This window comes from Seriola dumerili, unplaced genomic scaffold (genome assembly GCF_002260705.1).
Source record: "Seriola dumerili isolate Sdu_G_001 unplaced genomic scaffold, Sdu_1.0 BDQW01000331.1, whole genome shotgun sequence".
NCBI lineage: Eukaryota > Metazoa > Chordata > Actinopteri > Carangiformes > Carangidae > Seriola > Seriola dumerili.
In genome coordinates this window covers 7,001,108-7,019,497 of record NW_019174586.1, presented here as the reverse complement: position 1 = coordinate 7,019,497, position 18,390 = coordinate 7,001,108, and the positions used below count along the sequence as shown (strand labels likewise).

Here is an 18,390-nt window from a genome sequence, read left to right as displayed (position 1 = left end):
TAAAATTTGTCATATTTGTGTCGCCATAGAAATGAAAACAGGATGGACCAGAAGTCATGTATGCGTGTTATCTGGGTATCTTCATGCCTTTGGGAATTGCCATCGCTGATCACCGCGTCGCGTGAACGAGCACGTCGGGTTAATGGGGGTTACGTGCGCGCGTACACACACAGAGAGTCACAAAAGCAGCAAATCTCCCGTGAGGTGGGCGCACAACTTTTGCGAACAGACGGCCACCGGAGCTCGTTCAGCTCGTTTGTCAGAGAGAGTCGACAGAAACTCGCGGCCGGTTGTTTGGCTTCGCTCTGCTGGCTTTTTACTGCGAGTTTGGATCAGAGGAAAGTTGGTCGTGGTATTCTTTTAAAAAGTGACTTAAAGTCGTCAACCGAGGAGGATTCAATTAAGGATTTTCCGACACTGCAATCTGGCAACTTTTGTGTGAAAGCGGTCCGGATGCTGGAAGGATGAAGGTGACATAACTTTGTATCTTTGGATCAATCCTCTTCACATCACAGGTTCACTTTCAGTAAATTCATCTCCATGAAGAGTCTCTAACCCGGACTGACTCAGTCGGTGGCCGGGTGCTGAAGCCCACAGGACGCAGGGAACCGTGAACCCCAGCGGCTCGCCGGGATGGTGCGCCTGCTGAGCTGCCTGCTGCTGGGATATCTGACCTGGAATCTGCGGATATCGGACGCACAGGGGGAGTACTGCCACGGCTGGCTGGACGCTAATGGGAATTATCATGACGGCTTCCAGTGTCCAGAGGACTTTGACACCATGGACGCCACCGTGTGCTGCGGCTCCTGCTCGCTGCGCTACTGCTGCGCGGCTGCGGACGCACGTCTGGACCAGGGCAGCTGCACCAACGACAGGGAGGTGGACAACACCGAGTATGCAGCCCGTAAGTTCAATGTTTTTAAATTGTCTCCTGGTTCAGAGTCTTATTTTTAAGATTTGCCCTGAGAACTGCCCCTCTCAGGTGCATCACTTCAGCAAAACGTCACATAAAAGGGCAAATGAGTTCAATTAGGTTGGTTAAATACACGACAAAGTTCACCATTTAATTCTAAAAAATGCACAGAAATGCAGACATATTCAGTTTAATTTACGACGTGTTGAATCTGGTTGAACTTTAGGAAAGTTGTCGTCTACAGAGAGGTCAGAGGTCATCTGAAAAAGGAAGAAGCCTGGGGTTTTAGTGCCTTGCTCAGTGACACTTTGAGGACAGTGTCTTCACCCTAATGTCCTCTGAAATGAAGGAAATTATAAACACAATGCCCATCGGTGAAACAACTGTCTGTCTGTTCTGTGGGGCAACAACAGGCCTGCCTTTGTGGTTGGCCAACCTTCCAATACAACATATAAATGACTTTATATTAAGGTGTGTTCAATAGTTAAAAAGTAACAGAAATTCGAGCTCCCAAAAGAGACCGTGATGTTTTGAAAAACTGAATATTTCAGATGTGGTCTCTTTTTACAGGACTGGGAGTTTTCTTTCAACAGCTACTGTTTTCTATGCATTCAGTGCCCATTGAAATGTGTGTTTAAAATGTTGTGTCCATCCAAAGTGTCCGGTTTCCCGCAGCTGCTTTTATCTCAGCTCATGTGGTTTCATTTCACCTGGACTCACTGCAGAATGTTTTCAGAAAACGAGAGCAGTTTTTGATGGTGCAGCCTGTCAGTCACTCAGCAAGTAAAACTAATTCTTTACAAATCTTTAAGCAGAAATTAGGACAGAGCCTCATCTAAATGAACTGCATCACAACACAGGGACACTTTCTCACACAAGCTAACCTTATGCTGCCCAAACATGAAGCACATTGACCTCGACAGCTCACTGAAGTGCCAGCTGAAATAATCACAACATTAATGGGACAGCCGGTGGTTCTCTGTGGATTCTTTATACATTTAACAGGCTCAGAGTGTTGCATTCACCCACTGTTAATGGTGACGTTTTTTTTGACAATATGTCACTTTAGCCCACGAGCTTTTATCAGTTTTCTTTAAATTTCCCGAATGGATACGTTTATAGGTCTGTAACTGAATGGAGGGTGTGCACAATTTCCTAATTTTTCCCCTATCAAAATAAATAAACATTCATTGATACCCTCCCAGAGTGCAAAGGGGCTTCATGAAGTGTAACTTGAGATGTTTGTTTTCAGCAGGAATGTGTTGCTTTTAGGTTTTTTAAATAATACTGTGAAGGATTTAAAAAAAAAAAGAAAAAAAGATTAAATTAGTGTGACAATTTTAGCCACCATAAACAGCAGTATAGGTCAAGTCAGCACTTTACCTTAACCCCTGTTTAGGATTAATAAGCACTACATAAACAGCTAATGGTATATAACACATTATAATGTGGTTATAAGCAAATTTAAGTGTTTATTAATTTATTTATCAACAACTATAACTCCTCATGTGGACACTGAAGCGGAAGCTGCTGTATAAACAGATAAATGACAACAAAGTAAAACACAGTTGTAATAAACGTCCTCATAGCTGGAACCAGCCACATTCTAGTGTGTTATAAATCATTTATTAAATGCTGATCAGCAACGATAACTGAGACTTTTAAGTGTTGCAGTTAGAATTAAGTGCTTTGATTGAATTGAACATTTTCAGCCTTAAAATGTGTTAAAATGTGGAAACATTTTAATAACCTTTCTGAGCTGTCTGTCACAAGATGTTTCCTCACTGTTAGCCCTAACCTGCCTGTGTGTCCCGTCCCTCAGAGCCCATCTACGTGCCCTTCCTGATGGTGGGAAGCATCTTCATCGCCTTCGTCGTGGTCGGCTCTCTGGTGGCCGTCTACTGTTGCACCTGCCTGCGGCCCAAGCAGCCGACCCAGCAGCCCATTCGCTTCTCCCTGCGCAGCTGCCAGGGCGAGACCATCCCCATGATCCTCACCACGGCTCCTCCGAGCCTCCGCGCCCCATCGCGACAGTCCAGCACGGCCACCACCAGCTCCAGTTCGGCCGGCGGCGGCAGCTCCATGCGGAGATTTTCTCTCGGAGGTCAGGGGCAGCAGCACAACTGCCTGGTGTCTGCCACCATCTCCTCGTCAGCCTCCACCCCCACCCAGACCCCTCAGACTCTGCCTCCGCCTCCGCCTCCCCCCTATACATCCCCACCTGGACCCATGTCAGGAGGCATGCAGCACCCGCTGCCCTCCACCCACACCCAGCTGCAGCTCCATCAGCCCCCCATTCCCTCTCACCCCTCTCAGAGCACCGGGTTCCTGCTGCCCCAGCAGTACTTCTTCCCCCTGCAGCCTGACGCCTTCACAGCCGCCAAGGGCTTTGCTGACTTCGGACAGAGCTGACAGGGCTCCCAGTAGGGGAAATAGAGGGATTACAGGATTTCTAGATGGTGGGTTGACCCGGTGGGGACAAACACGCTGCAACACAGCTGGTGGTGTTTGAGTGGAGAGCTTGAGCCGGCTGAACGGACACAGAGAGAGCAACAGCAGGACGAGCGACCAAGTACAACAAAGCTGCTGTGGTTGAACATCGTGGCCTGAGGCGTTTCCTGCTCTGCAACACAGGGCACATCAAAGTTCAACAACCCTGTTACAGACAGCAACAGTTCTGAATCTTATGCACTTTTATATCATATTGTAAACACAACTCTGTGGTCTACATTTTATTTTTTATACATACTGTCTTTCAAGGTGGACGTTTACAATTCAGACTGAAATCTTGTCAATTTATCACATACCTTCCTTAGAAAACAGAAACACTGTACAGGCGGACGGCTCCAACACCGTCACTCTGAGACTCTGCTGAGCGCTGTTACATTATTAAAGATATAGTAGATGTTGGAAACCAGGGAATTATGTTTTTTTGACAATCGCGAGGACCTCTGAAAGAGAGGGGGACCTGACACACAAAGGTCATGTTATTTTGGAGGAAATGTGGACTTTTATATGATGTGGTACAAGCTCAACTTACAGCAAATAAAATGTTGCCTCTCAGTATCTTCTGTGCACTGGTAAATTTCAAAGAAACAACTGATGTATTACATTTTTAACGTTCAAACAAAAAACATGTGTCCAGAAAGAAGCCTCAGACAGAAAGGAAACCGGAGCGGTCGGGTCTGCACAGCAGCTCCCTACCTGTCGCTCATTCTTGCGCCAGACTTCACAGCAGGAATGCAGCGCTGAGATCAGTCATTGTCAGTGTTCAATGAGCATGGCATGGTCACAGTGTTAAAAACAACTCGTCCCAGAAATAGAGGTTTAGGTTGCACCAACAGGTATGGCAAAATCTCCACAAAGACTCTTCTGTTTTCCGGTTATCTGACTGTGAAATAGATTTGGCAATCAGCGTCTCATGAAACCTGTAAACTGCTCAGTCTGAGGGTGTTTGCTGCCACGTTCAGGATTCCCTAAAATCTCTGCTATTATCAAAACAAAACTTCCATGATTAGTATTTATCAGATTCCAGTGTTAACCTTCTCACGTCTTGTTTATTATACCTGCGGCTGTCAGTTCAGACTTCTGTATCACATTACACACTCTGCTTATAAAAAGGAAAATGCAAGTTGTGAACATGTTTTCATGACATTTCCTAAATCTTTTGGATAGGTATATTCTTTTATGTCTTCGCCAGGCCTCGGAAAAGTTTCCAATGTCTTTTCCAAGTTGCCCACGAAGGTAGAAATTTCTGTTTATTATTCCTCACACTGAAGGCCGTTAATATATTCTGTCTTGCGTTTAACTGAAATTCACTTTTTCCTTTCCCCTTTTGTCCGACTCCTAAAATTTTTGAAAACTCTCATTTATCACTGTGGTAATAAGACCGAGAACACAATGTTAGAATCCTTTAATTCTTCACAAAATCAAACCCCGTTTTTGACACAACTTATTGGCAGTATTTTTTTTTTTTTTTCAGCCACAGTCATTCATTGTATTTATACAGTGTAATTACCTCTGTATATAGTAGTTTTCATTGTTAGTGGTGGGCCCTGCATTCCTGCCTGGATACAAATTGCTTTCAAACATGAGGGATTTACAGAGCGATGCAGCATGTAGTCCAGTGTTAGTTTGTGATTTTATATTATTACTCTCTACAGCCTCATCGTTTGCTTCTCACTCACTGGATCAGAACTGTGAGTCACTGCTAATGAAAACCCAATATTTCACAGTGCTGCTGCTTCACAGTAAAAGCCAAACACGAGGGTGACTTTTACTGTGAAGCAGTCACAGGAAGCACGATGTATTTGGCACAGAGGTTTAGCACTGATCACCAAGTTCATCAAAAATACATCTACAAAACAAGAAAACAGCCACTTTACAGGGGAGCCGCGGAATGAGAGAGATCGAACACACATACCAGCTGCTCTTCACTTGCAATTATTTTTACTGACGTCTTTATTAAACTTTTTGTTTGGCTGCACTGTAAACAGATACAGCAGCTGCTCTTCTGTTGCTAATCGAGTTTTTTTTGCTGTGGTATTAAACTGCACTTTCTGTAACCACAGGTGTCACCAAGTCAACCAGGACTTAAATCATTTTGTCAGCCACTTATGTGATGATTCTTTTCTCGATGTTGTTTGGTCTATAAAATTCCTCCAAATAGTTATGTAGTCAGTCACAGTTTCCTAAACCTCGAGGTGCTGTCTTAAAATCCTTGTTTTGTACGACCAACAGTCCAAAAGATACTTGATTTACAATGGTTAGAAAAAGGCAGAAAGCTGGAGCAACTGACATTTTGTATCTTTAATTGATAAATTGATTATAATTGATCACAATAGTTGCCAGTAGATTTTCCTAAACTTTTAACTTCGTCTGGAAGTTGTATCCGCTCAAAAAATGATTTCAAATGCTGAACACGAAAACAAAGCCCTGAAGTCAAAGTCTACTTGGGTCACTTTTAATTAAATCTGGACGCACATCTGTTACAGGAACAGATTAGTGTCTGTTTGGGATCAGAGACACAAATAGGTTGACTAAACACCATCACAATAACAAATAACGACTATGTATGTCATTTGTTTGTCCTGCATGCAGCCTGATGTTTCTCCCTGCCTTTTCCTGTTTAGGTTCTCTGTCCTGTTTGTCACCACACACAGGCACAAGAAGACACACCGATTACAAATCTGCAAATACACACGAATTACAAAGGATGTACACATTGTTCCTCCATCATTGTAAAGTTTATTTCAGTAGTCCTTCATGGCAGTAAAAGACGACACTTATAAGTTTGCAGTCCCAACATGCAGAACAATCATTGAACAAAATGACAAAAAAGAAATGAATACTGAAAATAAAAGTTAAAAGGTGCATTTTTTTCTCTTTTGTAAAGTGATCAACACTCGAGGGAGAATCAAAGTAGTACAGTTAACACTTCAGAGAACAGTTTGTGTTATCCATTCATGCAGCCCACGACTTTCACAGACAACAACATGTTTTATGTTTTCTGGAAAAAGAAAGCAACAGTCCAAGCCTTCCACAACGACGACATCCACATTCAGCAGTTTGGAAATTTTCGACAAGATGACAACTAATTAAGTTTTAACACTAAAGACCAGCAGAGAAAAAAAAAATCATTAACCCTCACTAAACTGAGAAACACAAAAGAGCTTTCCTGTAAAGCAGAGGTACACTGCATGAATGAAACAAGTTACAACCATGTACACTCAAGAGAAATAATTTACCGAAACCAGATACCAGATATCCACTACTGGAAAGGTACATCGAGTGCATTGTGCAACATCTCCTGTCGAAGCGAGCTGAGCATCAAAAACTCCCACAGTCGAGGCTGAGAGTTTGACCACAAATATGCACGCACGCACGCACGCACGCACACACACAGTCATACTGCACACTGACACTCTCACCTTCCCATATGGGCCATGCATCAGCACACAGTAGTACACCATAGCTATACCTGGAGTCGTGCAGACGGACAACTGGAGCAAGCGTCACACACACAGACACACACGATAAAAGAAACACACCAGGAGAACTCCCAGTCTCACACAGAGGACACAGACATGCAACGCATACATAGAAGTTATCCTCTGCAGAGGTCTCACACACACACACACACACACACACACACTCACTCTCTCTCTCTCTCTCTCTCTCTCTCTCTCTCTCTCTCTCTCACACACACACACACACACTCTCTCTCTCACTCACATACGCGCACACACACCCACACCCACACACACAGACAGCACATGCACATGCAAGCAATAAACCGACACACACACACCATCAGAAATCTGATCTCCCATAGGGAGAAGAAAGCAATCACACAGACATTAAGTAGTCAATCATAAATAAATCAAGCTATAACAATATTAATATTAATATTAACAAGACATTTAAGAAAGCTCAGTTTCCTCATTCGATCTATTCTATCCTGCCAGTTTATCAGAGGAAAAAAACAAAAAGTTACAGACGAGTCATTACAAAGCCAGTCAATGCAAAATTCATACATCTCCAATATAAAAATACAAATCCACAAAATAACTATAGAGACAAAGTAGTTTTGATAATGTTGTGGAGTTTTCCTGGCTAATATTTCTCTCTCCCTTAAGCTAATGGCACTTATGTTAGAAGGATAAAATCTCCATTTGAAGGGAAACACTATCACCACCTTAAGCTTCAACAAGACCATCAGACAGCCTCCCGTTCACCTCTGCAGGAACAAAATCTTCACTTTTACATGTGCCATAAGGCACTCTGCAGTTTTCACATTGTATGACTGCAGTACTGTGGTGGGGGAGACAGTGGTTTTGTCTTCAGTAGGTGTGTGTGGAGCACTGGTCTAAGCTAGCTGGTTAGACTATTCTTGGCTATCGTTTTCTTCTAAGAGGGAAAAGTTCTACGTAGGCACCGTCGTGATTGTTGAGACAGGAGTGATGTGTGGAATGCAATTATTCGTCAAGAGCAATGCTTCTGCTGTAAAAACGGTGGAAACAGGACTACTGTATGTTGCAGGAGGCAACTTCTTAAAAACAAAAATAAAAAGGTGTAAATAAACAGAACCAGGCACAATATCTACATACTTTAAAAATGAAACTAAAAAAAGAAAATAAATGTATTTTAAAACAAACGAGGATGAAGGCATGAGTAAATGTAAGGCTTTACACAAGAGATGCTTCCATAAGTGCAAAAAGAAAATTTAAATATTACATATCTGCTCTGAAGCGGTCCATTTAGTGTTGGAATACACTCAGGAGTGTGATTACATTTGGTTTTAAGTTTTCCAAATTCACTAGTACTTTGAAGATTGTATATACGACTGCTCTTTGGCAATCTTTCACAAGTTCAAATCCTCTAAAACTAATCATCATCCAGTGTTTTAACTTTTTAGAATAACAGTATTTAGGAGTTTGATTTTAATTCAATAAAATAATTTTTGGCTCAGCGCTAAAACTGTCTTTCCTTAAATCAATAGATAGGAGACGGTCACTCCGAGAAACTGAGCGAGAACATTGAAGAACTTCAGACCACAGGCTGCTAAGAAAGCACAGTGCTCATCATGTCTGCTGGACACACAACTACAGCTGAAATGAACACCGTTTGTTTTGTTCCTTGTTTTTTTTTTTTTTTCCCTTTTCAAAGATTACACAACGTCACTCTCCTCTGTTCCTTTCATATTCTGTCCAAAATCTCCTTCATTGCTGGAGGCACAAGCTCACACTTTGGCCTCTCCCCTCTAAGCTTCAAATATTGCCATTAGAAACGGCTGTCGTGGCTCCGGATTGGCCAGCCTGGAACAAGAAGGCCGGCGGCTCACCACTCGTTGGTCCTCTGTTTGGTGGTGTCGTACGCTCTGATGACCTCAGACTGGGACACCACTCCGTTCTCGTCTTGAGAGAAGGCGTAGCCGTCTGAAAAGGAGGTCAGAAGGAGTTAAATCTAAGGTCATGTAGATCAGTGATTACCTTAATAAAAAGTATAGAAAATGTGTATAAAAAACACAACTTAAAATAACTGGATTAACAGAATAGATGACTCAAAAGTAAGAGCTTAACATTTTGGAAAATGGGCGTATTTACTTTCTACAACTGAAAATTGTTGTATCTACAATTGGGTTTATGGATGAATATAATAAAACATAATGTGGTAATTACTGAGATTGAGAGTTGCTGCTGGGCAGGATATTGTGGACAGAGCCATGATAGCAGTTTTCCTTGTTTGTAGTCTTTATGTTAAGCTTACAGTACATTCGAGTCACAGAGCCAAGCAACCGTGTGTCTTTAAGATAAACACCCTGCTATGAACAAAACTCTGTTTAAAGAAATGAGTTGTTTTTCTCTTGCAGCTCTGTGAATGTAACACTAATGCTACTATATGACAGGCACAGACCACAGACTAGTCAGAGAGCACAGTACTCATCAGGGGTCATCCAGGGGCTGGGCTGCACTTTCATATTTAGCACACAGACATGAGAGCGGTATCAATCTGCTAATCTTCTAATGGAACTAATGCAAAGAAGCAAATAAGCATATTTCCCAAAATGTCAATCTGTTCCTTTAAAATAAACTAAATTAAAAACTAATAAACAACAACACGTTAAACAAAACACAATGACAGAATGCCCAAAAGTTTATCTGTGGTACAAAAGCAGCCCTATGAGCTACCACCTAAACTTTCCTACAGGGTTTCTTTCTGACCTTTGACCCCTGACTCACCTTCAGGTGTCAAATGACTTGGTCAGTACCTGGAGGCCAGCGGGCAAGTTCAAAGGACCCCGCTGAGACGAGTGCATTGTGGGGGAATAACAGCGCAACATTTCATCATTTCATCGTTATCTCGCTCTACTGAACTCAACTCAGGACACACGAGGCACACGAGTGGAAGGAAGGGAAGTCGACAACGGAAAGAGACGGGGAGAGAGGCGTCTATTCGGGAGCTACAGGGAGACGGAGATTTAAACAGGGTGGAGCTTTGAATAAGGAAATTAAAAAAGTATCACACAACAACGGTCTCATCCCCACCTATGAGACAAACAAAAAACAAACTGATCAGACAAAAGACAGAACAGAACAGAGAAAAATAAACAGAAAAACAAACCCATGCTGTGATTATCATTGCTCATGTGACACCTGAGTTTTGATGATATGGAAGCTATACTTTTTCAATGCTTTGCAGACTTTAGTTAGTTAGTCCCCCGAAATAATTACAGGCCCAATTATCCACTCGCTTTGGCAAAGTTGGTCCTCCTGTAATTTATGTTTGCATTTTTAGAAGTGTATCTCTTGAGTTTTTATTCATACTGTAGAGCTGCTTTTACTTGTTGTGAGTTTGACCATCACAGCGAACAGTGTGACAACAGAGGACGTAGAAAAGGATTTAGGTGACCTGATAGATAACTTGTTAAAATCAGGAACTTTGTACAGATTAGCTGAGCTGATAGCTAAATATCTACAGGTAATTAATTATAACAAAACTTAAATTATACCGTACTATACTATACAAACATCAATACATATATAAATAATACAAAGTCTGTCTGTGACCAGCTTTTGATACTTTTCCGATGATTAAAAAAGTACTGAGATTTGATAAATAGCCGTGTTTAAGCTCTATGTTTCCTCCTCTCCAAATCCCTAAGAAAATAACATCGCATCTCATCTAACAGTTCGTGTAGGCAGTTTGTCGGGCAGATGTTGTAGAGGTTAGGACACACGGAACTGAGGGGCTGTTTGCAGACACGATTACTGATGTGTATTTCCTGCATCAGAGTATTTATGAAGAGAGGTGGGATGAGTGTTAGTGTCTCCCCCGGACGAAGGGTGAGCTACTCTGAAGATACAGTGTGTGTCAGAGGTGGAATAATGACGCATGATCTGCTCCCCTGAAGAGGGAACCAATGTAATGTGGATAAACTAACGGCCTCCACCTGGAGGCAAGTTTAGAAAGAAAAAGAAGCAAGAGAGAAAAAGAAAGACAATTTGTGTAACTTACGGAGCAGGTTCTGCTGCATGGAGTCAGACCGGTACAAACTGACTGTGCTCTTCTTGAACACGTTCTTCAGGAGCTGGGCTCTCTCCGTCAAACTACACAAACACACACACAGACACACACACACAGACACACACACACACACACACACAGAAACAGGCAGCGTGTTAGCCGCACGCTGAGCACCACAGGCAGATTTAATGACCCATACATCAAGATTCTGTCCAAGCATCTCCAGAGTCGAAGGACCTGCCAACTGCTTTACCTGCTGGTACATACACCATGTAGAGAGACAAAACTCTGGAGAGGCAAGGGGAAGAACAAAGTGTGTGTGTGTGTGAGTGAGTGAAATATATGAAACAGCAAGTTGGCCAGAGGGCAGTCATGTACAGTAAAGCTAACATGTGCACAAGAGTCCTCTATGCACACCTACATGTCTTTACGTGAATATATGCAAAATCACCCAACGTATGTGTGTGTGTGTTTGTACATGTTTGTTTCTGAAGGTGTGTGTGTGTGTGTGTGTGTGTGTGTGTGTGTGTGTGCCCGCAGCCTGCTGGGTCCGGGACAGTGGCCAGGCAGCAGGATCACTTTCAGGCAACAGGAGATCTCACACTGATCTGCTCCATGTTGATGCCTGCTGCAGGCCTCAGACCCCAGAGAGCAGAGCAGACCTGCTTCAGCTAATACGTTTTCATAATATATGGCTTTAATATAGGAGGACTGTTGGTCTAAAATGAGACATTCAGTATTTGGAGAATAAAAAAAAAAAAAGCGAACATCTACTCTTATGACATGATTACTGATATTACACTGAAACTCCTGCAATTTAACAACAATTTAAAGATTTCTCTCTTCCACATAGGAATATTTTTGGCAAAGAAAGTGAGTATCTCTGAAATTCTGAGGCTTTGGGACGTTATAGATGATTCGTCCTCCAAGCTGATCTTGTGAGTTTGGGAAAAATCCTTCATAATTGGTGTAAGAAAGAATAACAGCCAACTACGTAGCCCAGATAGAGTTGGGAACTTTGATATACACAATGAGAAAATAATAATAATTTGTCATTCTGTAAATTGACAAGAATGGTTCATGGCATTATTTTATTTTTTATAGGATTTTTTGCATCAACGTTATTAATTTGTATGTAATTGTATGTATTTTTTATTATTATTTGTAAAGCACTTTGTAACTGTCATTTTGAAAAGTGTTATATAAATAAAGTTTATTATTATCTATCATTAAGTACATTGTTGTGTCATTTACTTAATTTGCTGGATTAACTAAAAAGAGAGATTTGCTGTCTGATGAGTTTATGCATTAAGAGTTTGTTATTGTAAAGATTTTCAATATACATCACATGGTGTGTAACTTTACCTCTTTCCATGCACCACTGCTCCAGGGTCTTTGGATAAAGCCTCAAGCTCCTGCACCTCATCCACCAGAGTCTTGAAACACACCTTCTTCACCCTGTAAATGAATCAATGTTTAAAAAAAAAATCTGAATGCTTTAACAAAGTGGAACTGCCACAGACTGACATTAAAATACCCGATCAACTGATTCAAAGTACTATGAATACATCAGGAAATATAACTTCTAGCTTTGCAAATTGCTCCTGACACCCTGAATCTCCTGTGAAGCGATGTCAATCAGAGCCTGGGCAGAAAGAAACGCTTCCAATGGAGTATTCACAGAGTGGAAACGCTACACTTGTTTGGAAGTCTGAACAAAAACTCAGGGCAGGAATTTCTTCAGGAGATAGGAGAGATTCTGGAGGAATTTCCTGTATCGGATGTGTATTGGAGTGATGATGAGCGAGGAGAGCGGAGAGAAGACTCACACTTTGAAGGCCACGTCAAAGACCAGCGAGGTGACTGGGATGAAGAACAGGCCCATCCAGAAGACCCCCGAACTGAACATCATGCTCGCCTGTCACAAACACACACACACACACACACACATATACACACACACACACACACACATATACACATATACACACACACACACACACACACACACACACACACACACACACACACAATCTCAGATCACTGTAGACAATTCAGAGTTTAACAACAGAGCAGATAAAAAGAAGAGCTCCTGAAAAGAAGAAAACACTTTATAAAGGACAGCCATTATTATCCTCTTTAGTGCCACCGAATAAAAACATACATGACAAAAGCAGCCCAACACAAACAGTTATATTGTGGAAATAGAGGAGATGGATCCAAATAACTTCCTCAAAGTGGGTTAATCCTCCGTGACTAAATGATACCATGTTTTTGTTTGGATCGCCTCCATCTCTATGCCCCTCACGGCGGAGGAAGTACCTGTGAAGTACAGAAGACAGTGATATCTCTCTGACAGGAAAACAGCTCAGCTGTGTGCTGTGTTGAGAGCTCCTGTCAATACGTCAGAGGAGACACAGGGCCGTGATCTGAGGTGCTTTTAATGATACATTCAATACAACAGCCTCTCGATGTAAGAGGGTGTCAATGAAGCATCAGAGCTGTAATTATTAGAGTTTGATTTTAATACTTGGAAGCTTGTTTGTTTTACGTCTTTGTCAGGGACTTTAATGGTTTAGAGAGCTAAGAAAAAGCTCAGTGCAGAGGTTCTTATATTTGAATTTATGATAATTTTCATATTAATTATGCAAGTACAATATAGGTCAGTGTTTGTTTGTGATTACAACAAAAAACTATTTTGAATATTGTAGCTTTTCCAAAAACATAAACTACTTTTTTTTAAACGAGGTGCCATAACATGACCGTTTGGACAAGGTGTTTCTTTGACAACTAAAGATTAATCAATTAGACAAGACAGAAAAAAACATTTTGATAATTAGTCATTTCAGGTATTTTTTTCTTTTTAGAACAGATGTGGTTCCAGCTTTTCAGAGTGCGTGGATTTGTTGCTTGTCTTTAGTTTTTTGTGTATGTGTACGTCCCACAATGCAAAACAGCTCGTTCAGTATATGCCTGATGAACGTGTAAAAAGTGAAGACTTTTGTCTGAGACATATCAATGTCAGCCAAGCTGAATCAAAGCTCAGAGACAGAGGAACAATGAGCTGTTTTATTTTTAAAGCAGTCAGTAACAAATGTTCACATCGAGTTGATGAGTAAAATAAATCTAAAAGTCAGACAGATGTGAACCTCAATGAGATTCATTCATCATGCTGCAGGAAAAACATGTTTGGATGTGATCCAATGCAGATTTAATTCACGTCAGGCATCTCAAGAAAATGCTTCTTCTCGGCTGGAAAAATACGATTCATTAAGAGCAGACACTCGTCTGTGATGATTTAAATTAAAAATCACTCAGCAGCGGTCGTGTCAGGATGCTGTTTTGAGTCCAGAGGAGCAGGGAGACAGTGGACCGTCCTGCTGGAGGTGAAACCTTTCAGCTCCCTGTGTGAGGACAATGTTTGCTTTGGCTTGGTGCACTGAAACTATCTGTCATTACATGTCAAAGTGCAAAACTCAAGCTCCGTGCATTGTAATGTGCCCCTTGTTTAAACTGCTGGGGCCCCTTGACAGTGTCCTTCCTGTAATATGACACAGGCAGGACCCTTAGGATGCGCGCACACACACACACACACACACACACACACACACACACACACACACACACACACACACACACACACACACACACAGATCAGTGTCAAAACTATCAAAGCGCTCAGGTTTGCTCATATTAGCTAATCTGTTCGCCATTACCTGCAAATTGACTTTGATGTCTGACAAAACACTGGGAGAAGAGGAAATCCCAAATGACAGGAAATCAAAAATGGCTTTTTCCTACAGTTTGCGATGGGAGGCAGATGAATAGAGCTTTTCTGTGTCGTCTGGAGGCTGAAAATGTATGAGATGAGGGAAAATTGTGTTGAAGCAAGGGATATTTTCATGTCAATTTTGAAATTATGCAGCCCTGGTGGAAACATCTACTGTTTTTTTGACCAAGTCAGTTTAATTATTTTCGTTTTCATCCCGTGTATCATGCATTTTAATGGGGGCATTTAAGCTGTCTTGAGAGTCTTTTGAAAATAAACCAGGGATGTATACTCAGCACATTAAATCAAAGTAAAAGAGCTAAAAAAAAAATAAACCATCTTAGTCTTTCATAAGTTCAGTCTATGAACAATATTTATATATTGCCATACATAACACTGAGTCATGAATAATATACATACAGGCTCAAGTTTGTCATAAAACACAGTAATGATGGTAATAACATTAGGTACAATAACTCACTAACTAATCTGTGAAAAGTCTAGAGAAACTGTAAGACAGTAATAAAATAAAACTAGACCTAAATAAACCCCATTAATTTACTGTTAGTTCTTCAATTTGACGTCAAAGTTTCAAAATCCAAACAAATCTGACCTGCTACCAATCAACAAATGTTTGTCTTCAGGCATCTGGACAGGCTCCATGACTACAACGGGGGCCAACAGTGTTGGTGGATGCTAGCAATGTCTCATACCAGGGGGCCCCTGGGAGCTGGACAGGGTGAGAGAGGTCCAGGGAAGCTCGGCTGTATTTTTAGGACAAACTAATAAACTTGTCTGGCTGGACAGACAGTAGTGTCCGCTGGCATGGAGGGGTGTGTTTTGACAGACCACTGACCCCCCTCATGGCCACAACACACACACACACACACACACACACACACACACACACGCACACACACACACACACACACACAAGACGCAAGACTAGACTAGACAGAGGCATAAGTGCACGTGTACACACGCAAAACACCAGCAAACGTATACACGGTTGTAAAACATGTTTCTTAATAGTTCTACTCATTTCTAAATAGTGAACAGTGAGATTTAGGGAGTGTGTGGTGATCAGGAGGTTAGCAGTTTATTTTTTTTTTAAACATCTAAACCGGTGAAATCTTATTAAGCCTAATTAGCCACCAAGATTATTTTTCATTGTGAGGATCTACGACACAACTTCCACTCCTCATTCTGCATCTCAGAACTCAGAACGCAGCTGAGAGAGCGCAACGGGACCGTCTGAGACCTCCTTCCGAATTCAAGTTAATGGGAAAGCTGTCTCAGACTTTTGGACCACACTTTATGATTACGCAAATTTGGTTATCATCTTGTCACTTTGCATTACATCAACAACAAGTGGGAGCTGTCTGAGCGAGTGTTTTGCACATCTGAATGGGATTGGTACATTGCGCAAATCAGCAGATAACCTCAGCCCAGCCAGCTCCAGGAGTTCCTGGGAAAAAAATAATTCGTGTTCAGCCAATCTACTCCATCTGAATAAAGGTTTAAAAATACAGAACATCAAAGATACAGCTTTATTAAAACACATAAATCCTTAAAACTTTGGAAGAAAACTTCAGAATACTGTTACCAGACCTACAAACTTATGTGTTTTATGCTTCCTTTTCCAGGAAGACTGGATCAGGGGGAATCTAACACCTGGCTGATCCTGGCTAAGAAAGCCCACAGTCTCAACAATTTGATTAATGTTAATGACCGTCATTGTAATGGTAAATGTGAGTTGAGGTAATCCACTACTTCACAATTCACCCCACAGGCCTACAGTATGCTCTACAGCAAACAACACTGAAGAAAAGCCAACTTCATAACACTCTAGCAGCTGTACAACATCCCAGAGATGCTAATATTCAGACACTAGCTTCCTGAATGCACAGAGCTCCTTTGTATAAAACTGTTTTATTACGTAGACCGAGAAGAGAAGTAAGACTAAGTCAAATCCTGTCTCAGACTTTACTTTGGTCTGCGTCTATCCATGTTAATTCCACAATTGCCTGAATTCAGTTGGCTTAACCGGACAACACTGTACATGTTAGCTTCAACGAGAAGAAGGAAATTGAAGGTGAAACTACAGATTTGGCCAAATGGGGCTCCAGCCCTCCACAGCCTTTCTTCTGGATACAAAGTAAAAGCTTGTTTTGGATAAATAGGTGACAAAGATAGTACAGTATGGAAAAACCAGAGGACTGAGGATAACAGAAAGGAGCGTACTCAAGGAGCGTTCTTAAGTGTAAAGAAAGAACGTGAAAACCAAAAGAAAGCAACTATAAAGAACAAAAAGACAGCCTTCTTGGACGAGGCAAATCCACAAATTCCCACGGAAAACGAACCATGACTTTCTCAGCTGGGTCCTTCTTCAACTCTATGCTCTCTGTGTGTTACCCAACAAAGACAGCAAGACATGGACTATGAAAACAGAGAAAAAAACACTTATAACTCAGCAGTCTCACAGCCCTGACTACACACACGTGATTTACATTGTGTTTACAGCAGATTAAAAGTGATCTCCTCACCCATACTGTAAAACATGATCAGTTGCTACATTAACCATGTGATGTGGTGATCAGTCATCAGCCCAGAGCAGACCGAGGGATCTGAATACAAAAGTTTAAAAAAACTCACAGAACAAACTCATGAATGTTGAAAAAGGACCAAAGGGATTCAAAAATAACATTAAAGAACAAAGTCAACAGCAGTGATGAAAAAAGGTTAAATAAATCATAACCGTATCTCTCAAAAAGTGCAATAATCAGGGTCACAAACCTTAGGACCAATAAAACGTTTATGTTTCACTGACTGCCTGATGACTTGAAAAGAATAGCCCTGTCTGGACAGGACAAATATTTGTAAATGTATGATCCCAGGTTTTAGGATTGTATTTTAAAGACTATATTAAGAGAGAAAGCATTGATCAGGCGGGAGTTTTTGCTGTGAAGGGGAATTTTAGCAGCTAACTCTCAAATCTTCATCCCTTGCCTTCACATTAATCTGCCTTTACCGGTACGCTGCAAACAACAATAATCAAACTTTAGTGAAAACTAAAGATTTCCTGTTCTCTTTGATTGATTACTTGTCTTCATCAAGTTTTATGTTTCTTTTTAAGGTGGTTTCCTAATCCTACTGAAATGAGTGGAAACCAGTAACTGCCTGGAGGGTAAAAAGAAAAAAAAACCACACAAAAAATAACAATGATGTACTCTGGAAAATAGTCAACAGCCATGAAGTAACACACCAAGTCACTGGTGTGATCCTTAATGAAGAGCAATGTCAAAGCAGTAAATTGATATATAATATCAGCTTCTTAAAAATGTTTGCCATAATGACTGTAATTACAGGGACTGAGTGCACATATGGTTTAGAAACTTACCCTTTATGTGTGTGTGTGTGTTTTGCAGTGCATTGTTCGGATAAATGATCTCTGTGCTTCACTCAGATTTACTGACCAAACTGATATTATATTATATAATTCTCCATGCTGAGTAGCTCCTATGTTTTCCTCCAAAATGAACCAAGACCTCTATGACCTTTAGGGCTAGACTTATGGTAATTTTTAAAAATACATTTAATGTTTTTTCTTTTAACCTTTTTATACAGAGACAGAGACTCACACAAACAACTTATCCCACAGTTACAAAACACACAACGCCCT

The 18,390-nt window shown here is 41.2% G+C and overlaps 2 protein-coding genes across 6 annotated transcripts in view; one reads left to right on the top strand and one right to left on the bottom strand.

The window, feature by feature from the left end:
• The first annotated feature begins 228 nt into the window (after positions 1-228).
• Positions 229-4,004, top strand: shisa3 (shisa family member 3). The gene is made up of 2 exons (XM_022760288.1): positions 229-904; positions 2,736-4,004. The coding sequence occupies exons 1-2, from the start codon at positions 634-636 to the stop codon at positions 3,323-3,325; spliced, it is 861 nt and encodes a 286-aa protein (XP_022616009.1). The 5' UTR covers positions 229-633; the 3' UTR covers positions 3,326-4,004.
• A 3,157-nt stretch (positions 4,005-7,161) lies between these two features.
• atp8a1 (ATPase phospholipid transporting 8A1) overlaps positions 7,162-18,390 on the bottom strand; it is a 102,247-nt gene continuing 91,018 nt past the window's right edge. For 4 of the 5 annotated variants that reach the window (XM_022760215.1, XM_022760212.1, XM_022760216.1 and 1 more), the window contains 4 exons: positions 12,769-12,857; positions 12,305-12,397; positions 10,931-11,022; positions 7,162-8,850 (listed from right to left, as the gene is read on the bottom strand). In XM_022760215.1, coding sequence (XP_022615936.1) covers positions 8,753-8,850; positions 10,931-11,022; positions 12,305-12,397; positions 12,769-12,857 — 372 coding nt within the window. In that variant the 3' untranslated portion in view covers positions 7,162-8,752. Of the gene's footprint in view, positions 8,851-9,918; positions 9,961-10,930; positions 11,023-12,304; positions 12,398-12,768; positions 12,858-18,390 lie in introns of those variants that run through there. The other variant, XM_022760214.1, reaches the window with a different exon arrangement.

Bases quoted from the DNA above. Each gene is read 5' to 3' on its own strand.
- shisa3 (XM_022760288.1), top strand. From the start codon at position 634: ATGGTGCGCCTGCTGAGCTGCCTGCTGCTGGGATATCTGACCTGGAAT. The intron at 905-2,735 runs GTAAGTTCAATG...CCCGTCCCTCAG, and splicing joins CAACACCGAGTATGCAGCCC to AGCCCATCTACGTGCCCTTC.